General features: G+C 30.6%; 1 protein-coding gene across 2 annotated transcripts in view; it reads right to left on the reverse strand.

Annotated features, from left to right (window-relative positions):
• Positions 1–8,459, reverse strand: part of LOC102677060 (lachesin-like) — an 82,398-nt gene that overhangs the window by 6,266 nt on the left and 67,673 nt on the right. The window contains exons 6-7 of one of the 2 annotated variants that reach the window (XM_006616778.2): positions 6,649–6,810; positions 92–241 (exon numbers count right to left, since the gene is read on the reverse strand). In XM_006616778.2, coding sequence (XP_006616841.1) covers positions 92–241; positions 6,649–6,810 — 312 coding nt within the window. The remainder of the gene's footprint in view (positions 1–91; positions 242–6,648; positions 6,811–8,459) is intronic. The other variant, XM_006616779.2, reaches the window with a different exon arrangement.

Below are 8,459 nucleotides of genomic sequence, written 5' to 3' on the forward strand. Positions count from 1 at the left end.
CGTGAGCTGGTGTTAACGCCAAGTTGCTTTGCCTTTTGTCGGGAGCTTTTCCGGCGGGTAGAATCAGGGATTAGGAGGAAAGCAAGCTTACAATTCACGGCGAGTGTCACTCGCTTGCTAACGGCGGGCGGCACGTCGTTGCTGGCGATGCACAGATACGCCCCCATTTGTCGCCTCTCGACACGATGGAATTGCAGCACCGAACCGTTGTACGTCTCGTGCTTCTCGAAACTGCCGCCACCTGCGCACCGAGAAAACCCCTCTCTCTGCATGTTTTCCTCGAAAATCCCCTCCTATCCTCTTATCCTATCCTCGCTACCGATCGCTTTTTATCATTCCTCCTCGATTCTTTTCCACCATTTTGATTGAAGAGCGGTTGGCAGAGAGAGACTAGTTGGTAGGTTGGTATGATGTTAGCAAGGATTTTCGGCTATCTTTCCTTTTTTCTTGTGTGTGTAGTATTTTTGGAAAAATATGAATTGTTGCGTGTAAAGGAGAATTAATTTTGTGGATGTGGAATTGTTAGCAAGGATATTGGAATAACTTTTTTGATATTTTTGAAAAAGTTTTTAGTGTGTATGGTAATAAGATAAAATTTGTAAATGCGATTGATGTTGAGAATTGTTAGAGAATTATTCTATTTTCTTGTTTTTGATTTATTTTTAAAAATCGTTTGTTTTGAAGTATCATATATGATATAAAAAATAAATTATCTGTTCTATTGTTTAAATTAAAAAAAAAAGAAGATTAAATGCGATAGGTAAAAATAAGAGGCAAATATCCATTGATATGGATATAATTAAAATATTGATAGTATTATAAATTTTTTTTTCTATTGCATAAAAACCAATATTATAGATATACTGAAATATCTATTGTTATTATCCTTAAATATTCTTATTCCTTATTTTATCAACGATGTAACAAGTTGTTTTTCGTAATAAGTTCGTAAAAAATTGTTTTAAATTACTTTTTAATTAGTAGCTCCGCGAATGAAATACTCTTAAAATTTAATTATTCAAAATTCGATTAACACAAATTAATTTTCGAAACGAAAACGTGTCAAGTACTTTGTATACATCTTCGTATAAAGTAAAGTCAAATTATTTCATAATCTAATAATCTATATTCTATGTTATTTGTAAAATTAAATAACGAAATAATTAAAAAAAAAAAATTCGATGATACTTTTCTCAATATATCTAAAATATATACAAAAAACGACAAATATATAATTCTTGTATCAAGCTAAAAGGATAACAAAGATGGACAAAAAAGAGTAACGAAATTCAGAAAAGTTTCGAACTAAATAACGAAATAATAATAATAAAAAAAAAAAAAAAATTCTACGATCGAAAATAATGTACAATGAACGTGTATAAATCCTCCTCTCGTCAGTCAAGCCGCGAAGATCGACGAAGAGAAATCGTGAAATGGAAAGAACATTATTTCTCAGAGCAAGAAGTTGCAACTTTTCAGATCTAAACGAATCCAGCTAGAACTTTTAACCAGGTCGAAACCACAGACTAATGCAATTGAACGAAGAAAACTACCGTCAAAGTGGAGTGGGTGAATGGAAGCCACCACTACTCCGCTTGCGAGGGAAGAGGAAGCATGGAAGAGAGAGACAGAGGGGAGGGGAGCGATAGTGACACAACGCTGAGAGAGAGACGGAGAGAGAAGTAGCCGGAAGGTGGACGCACTATCGTGAGCGAAAGAAGAGACGAGAAGATATATGCTTAATTCACTACTTAGGTTGCTAACGAGTTTCTTAAGTGAGCGAACGCTAACGAGTTTGTAAAGCTCGTAAGAAAAGCGTCATCGTCAGGTAGAAAAGCGACGCAAGTTGCACGTGAGCGGTTTTGTGTATTCAGAGGAAAAGCAGTTCGATGCAGTTTGCAAAAAGAAAAAACGAAGAAAAAAAAAAAAAATTGCAACGACGGATTAAACTTTTCGTTGCATTTAACGGTAATTCCTTTTTCGCGTGCACGGTGTTTGTTTAAATACCGATATTGTGCGTTTAAGAAAGTAGGGTAAAGTTGGCCTACCTAATTGAGCTTTTTTGTGTTGAGAAATATAGGAAGGAAAGCAGGTTTGGAAAAGAGAATAACGAGAGTTTTAAATTATTACTTTTAATTACTTTTTTTTTATCGAGGAAGAAAGATTTTTTTAAATTTGCAATGATACAGGAAAAATTACAAAAATTTATATTAATAATAGAGAAAAAAAACATTGTATTATATTGTACTAGCGAAAAATAATTATCGATAACTTTTCAAAGTTCTATTCTCAAATGTATTCGCGTCATAAAAATAACACGAAAAATTTTTCTCTAAAATATTATTTTTAGTTATAATATCGAGAAAAAGAAAACTTTTCAAAATTTTTCTTTTTCTAATTGATCAAAGAATCATAAGGATAATTACAATTTAAATTGGTAACGAAAACTCAAAGAAAAAGAGATCTTTAGATGTAAGAATAACACGAATATTTTCTCTCGAAATATTACTTCTAGTCCTTAAAAAAAAAAAAAAAAAATTTAAAATTTTTATATTTCCTAATTGACCGAAGATCGGTATAGAGAACAATTATAAGAACCTACGGTCGGTAACAAAAAAACGTGTCACGGCTAAATAGGTAACATTACCTCTTATAAAAGGTTCCCTAGGGTATTAATAACATTCTCGCGGTAAGCACACCATTAAAGAATGATTAAACCTCGTACTAAATTTCCGTTTACCCCATTAACCCCTTAAGTATACGTTTATTCGTGCATTCCGGCAAATGTTAATAGCGTTTTTCGCGAACGACAATCGTTAAAATATCCTATCGTAAAGAAAAATACGCGATGAAAGAAAGAGAGAGAGAAAAAAGGAAGACAAAAAGTCTTGAACGTTTCAACTGCATTCGAGCAAGGCTGGAAGTAGTAGTGGAACTACGTAGACCAAAGTTTTGCCAACTCGAGGCCCTGCAGCGGAAACTACCACGGTCTATATCCTTCTCGATGTGTGTACAAACCATGTTATACGTATACGCACGCTGTGTATATACCTGTTCCTAGGCCGTGGTACAAGCGTAAGCTTCGTGGTTCGTGTCCCTACATTCTGTGTACGTACACTAAGTCTACTTTTGCGAGTATGCGTCGTACAAGATACCATGAAGAGGATCCTCATCCTCTGTTTCTTTACACGCGCGCCCGCTGTTTCTGTCTTCGAGTTCAAGAGGCGAAACTTGTTTCAACGACCCGCCTCTTTATACCCACTTTACCGTGTTCTTACGCTCAATCAGTGTGTCCGAAAATTTCTTCCGCGCTCTCGATTTCTTATCTTTTCGAGGTCTCGTTCTTGGCGAGGTATCGTTCATTGTCGATGGAGAATTGGATTTTTTTTTTTTTTTTTTTTTTTTGGTCAATGAGGAACTTTTATCGACAATTGTAGGAATTGTTTTTGAATTCTTTTGAGGGGATCTAAATAAATAAAATTTCTAAATTTCTAAGATTTAGATATTCGAAATTTGATTCGAGAAATTTTTATCGAGTATTGTAGAAATATTTGAGTAGAATTTTTGATAAGAATAATCGAATTTTAATAAAATTTAGAAATTGGGTAATTTGATTTGAGAAGTTTTTGTTGTGAGTCGTTCTTTAGAAAAGCTCTTTAAGATAATTTTATTGGATGTAATTTTTAAAAAATTGGGAAATTTCTAGAAAAAAAAAAAAAAAAAAAAAAGGAAAACTATTCTTCCTCGAAATTGCATTACTTCGCGTCTAGCCTATTTTCGTGATAGTTTTTCATTATATTCTCACAATAGCCTCTTTTCAAGTATCTTCAATGTATTTTGCAGAAACATTGTTCTAAAAATACGGCGTTTAAATATTTTAATTAAAGTTTGTAATTACAATTTTAATTACGATCGTAATTAAATTTCGAAGGAGACGAAGAAAACTGTCATTCTCTATTGTTTCAAACAATTTCGCTATAAAAATTCGCGATAACGTTCCAAAAAAAAGAAAAAAAAAAAAAATTTAACCAAAAAAGAAAAGACCGAATATATAATATAATAATTCGATTCGAAAAACAAATAATAATAATAATAATAATCTGCCAACAATCTGAATTATCGCTTCTTAAATATTCAATCGACCATGCACACGAGAATTTCGCGTTGAAAATTCCGTGTAAACAAGCGTAAGCGAAATAAGAAAGGAATTATTTAACGCGATAAAGGAAAAACAGGACGAAATCCTTTCATACTTCGCTTCATTGAGATTAATCGCCTTCGCTCCTCTCAGCGTATAAAAGACGAGATTGCAAAATAACAATTTTACTCGAAATTCCGCCGTTGTATTAATTTGAAAATATTATCCAACGAAAAATTGAATATGATATTAATATTAATTCGATTAAGTCGTACGGTGTGAGCGAATGTATTCACTTGTGAGATACGGTTCGAGCTGTTGTGTGCGCATATGTGCACGCGCATGCGTTGTGTAAAATATTATTACGAACGAGATCTCCTTTCTCCTTCGAGTGGGAAGAGGATTTCTATGTAATTAGGATGGGTATTAGAGTTACTTAATTATCCTGTGAAACTAATACAAAATCACGCGAATATTTCTGGATGTATACTTACGACATGTATATTTTTATCTATATGTGCTTTTATGTGCCGTGCTGTTTTCTTTTCGAATTAATAAGAAAATTAAAAATAGGGCAATATTCGATAAAGGAAAGGAACAATGTAGCGTAGATTGGGATTGAATCGTAAGAAAATAAAAAAAAGGATACGAGATTGATTTTACGTCATGGAAGATAGGAAAATAAATTTTCCCAAAATTGTTGTAAATTTTGACAAATTCCAAGGCATTGCAAAAGAAAAATTTATAAAGCATGTAGATGTAGAATATAGAATTTATAAGCTTATATAAATTTTCGTTTGAGCAAAAAGGATAGTGAAACAAATCATATATTGCAAAAATGTTATAAATTTTGATAAATTACGTAATAAGAAAATTAAATAAGGAAATATTCGATAAGAAAGAAGGGAAGAAACAGTATAGTATTAAATCGTAAAAAAAAAAGATACAAGATTTCGTGGAAATAAATTTTTCCAAAATTGCTGTAAATTTTGACATAATAAATTTCGAAGGCATTGCAAAATTGCAAAGAAAAATATATAAAATATGAGCAATAAATTTTCATTTGAGTAAAAAGGATAGTGAAACAAATCATATCTTCCAAAAATATTGTAAATTTTGGCAAATTTAAAAGCACTGAAAATCATAAAAAAAAAAATCTACAAATTCATCAGTGCAATCGATCATTGCAATATATCTTCAAGATAGCAAATCGAATCAAATTTTTTGCTTAAAAATGTTTTGCCAAATATTTACATCGCAACATAAAGAGAGATCATTATAAATTACAAGTTAAAAAAAACTAAATCTAAAAAACTTTTTATTTCATTGGTACAAAATATTGATCAGATTAAATTAATTAATTAAAAAAAAAAAAAAACAAAAATAAAGCTTACATTGTAATATAATGAAACGATCGAATTGCAAATTACAAAAAAAAACTAAATAAATTTATTCGTATGAAACATCGATCACAAGTACAACGATAAATTTCCATTCGACTAAAAAATAAGAAAACAAAAATAGAAAAACTAATGAATATTTAAACCAAATTAAATCCTGCAAAAAAAACTTCCCAATATTATCTTTATTTATCTAATTGATAAAGGAAGAAATTGATAAAGGAGGGGAGAAAGAAGAATTGATAAATTAAAGGAAGAAGAGAAATTGATAAAGAAAAAGGAAAAAAATAAGAAAACAAAAATAGAAAAATAAACTAATGAACATCCAAACCAAATTCCTTTAAAAAAAAAACCTAAATTTTCCTAATTAATATATGATATTATAATATTATAAAGGAAGAGGAGGAGGAATTGATAAAAAAGTGGAGAAAGAAAAATCGATGAATTTTGAAAGAACAAAGAAGAATTGATAAAGGAAAGGAAACAAAGATAAGAAAACAAAAATAAAAACTAATAAAACTAAATTAAATCTTTCAAAAGAAATCTTCCAAATTTCTTTTTTTTTTTTCTTTTACTAATTAATAAAAAGGGAGAGAAGAAGGAATTGATAAATTAAAGAAAGAAGAATTGGATATTTAGGAAAGAAAAAAAAAAACAAAAATAAAAAAACTGAAAAATGAATATCTAAATCAAATCTTCCAAAAAAAAAATCTTTCGAATTCTCATTTTTTTTTCTCTACATCTCGATACAATCAAACGATCCCCTCCTCTTCCCAAGAAAGAGAAAAAAATCAACTTGATTCGTATAAATAATAAAACGAAGTATCGATCACCGATTAACCAAGCATCGCGATATAAATCTCTCGTCGCAGTGAAGAGAACACTTGGGATGAGTGAGGGAGAGAAACGCGAACAAAGGGATGGGTGTAATGGGTAGCAAACGAAATTAAAGCTTGGTCGTCGTCTCTCTGCCTTTTTTCTTTTCTCTTCTCCTTTTTCTTTCCCTTTTCTTTTCCCTCTTTTTTCTTTTTTCACGAAAGGAGGAATGGTCTAAAGTGAAAGAGGTCTGTCCACGGAGATAGCCACGAGTTTTATAGTGTCATTATGTACCGGCAGAAGAGGCCCTTATGAGAATGGCTTCTCCGTCTTCCCTTCGCCAGGACACTCTTGGGGTCGGCCTTCCAGTCGCGCGACAGCTTAGAGTCGCATTGTCACCTTCCGAAACTGCCAAGTCGGCGCTGGTGTCGCCTCCGTAAACGATATCTGGCGGTACTGTCCAACAAACAGTGGAGGGACGTGTTTCGTTTATCATCTCGAATCCACGAAACAATGTTTGGATTGAAAGATGGATGGAAGTGGTCTCGTGCAAAATTCATAATAAACCATTCGTGCCATTTAAGTGAGGAGTATCTTGATCACGCGTGAGACAGATATTAGAGAAAAGACTCGATATTTCATTTAGGTTATTTTTTAGGTTATTACGGTAGGAAGAAACGTGGAACGATTTCGATTATTTTCCGATATTATTTATCTGTGAGTGGTTAGAGGATATAGAGGATGTGTGAAGATTGTTATAAAGTGTTCTCGAATGGTGATATTAAAGTTGATATTAAAAGAAAAAGGAAAAAGAAATTAACCTATTTGTGTAACCAAAAGTTATTAATTTTTTCAAGAGATATTTTCAACTTTGTAAATTTCGTCGAGATCATTCTGAAATATTTATCATATGAAAGACGAATAGAATATTCTCGGTCTTCTCGTCTTTCGTATGATAGGTGAATAGGTTAATACTTTTTTCCAGAGAATATTATAACTGGTGAAAAATTAATTTGAAATATTACTCTTTTTGAAAGCATTCGATCTGAAAAATTTTTTGGTATCGAATGATGGATGAAATTACAGATTAATAGGAGATTTCTCAGCTAAATTCAAGTAACATTTTCCTTTGCAAAATGTTAACGAGTTATTAATAAAAAAACACCGAAGAAAAAATAGAGAAGATGAGAAGAACAGAATAAAAGGATAATGAAGGAGGCAAAAAAGAGGAGAAATTGATAATGAAACAGAGCTTAATATTGATAAATTAAAGGAGGAAGAGGAATTGAAAAAAGAAAGAGAACAAAGAAGATACAAAAGAAGAATTGATAAAGAAATAGGAAGAATTGATGGAGAAAAAGAAAATATAATATTTATAATATAATGCTCTATCATATATCATAGCAAAAAAATGTCAATTTTATTTTTTACGAATTATATGATGAAAATTAATTTTGAGACAATGAAAAAAAAAAAAATGGAATTCGAAACTCGTCGTAAAATTTTGCATAACGACTCAATTATTCGATCTCGATTCAACGCGATTTTTAGGATTTAATAGTTACGAAATTTTAAATAATGAATCAACGATGATTTTCAGATAAAATTACGAAAAGATTCGAAATTAAAACGTGTTAAGTTTCAAACGATGAATCGACAATGATATCGAAACAAAGAAATAAAGGATTTCAAATTATAAAGGCTCCACCAACTTTGGACGATAAATCTGCGATTAAATTAAACAGATTTTAAATTTAGATAAATGAATTTTATGTTATATTGCAAAACAAAATACATAATAATCTTTCTCTTTCCTTCAATCGATGGAATTTTTTTTCAAACAAGAAACTCGAAAGGAAAATTGTCAAACGAGTAAAATGAAACAGATGAATAAATCGAGTAAATAATTAAACGAATTAATAGAATTATTGTATCATTAAAAATTTTATTTAAAAAAAATTGATATTAATATTATAATCGTAGATATATATATTTTAAAAAAGTAATAAAAAATAATAACTATTTTCACTTTCTGTAAAAAGAAAAAAATAGTTTGTTCAAAACGACAATTTTGAAATTTATTGATTTAAATTTTTTTTTTTTTT

The sequence above is a fragment of the Apis dorsata genome, unplaced genomic scaffold (assembly GCF_000469605.1).
Source record: "Apis dorsata unplaced genomic scaffold, Apis dorsata 1.3 scaffold_270, whole genome shotgun sequence".
Classification (NCBI taxonomy): domain Eukaryota; kingdom Metazoa; phylum Arthropoda; class Insecta; order Hymenoptera; family Apidae; genus Apis; species Apis dorsata.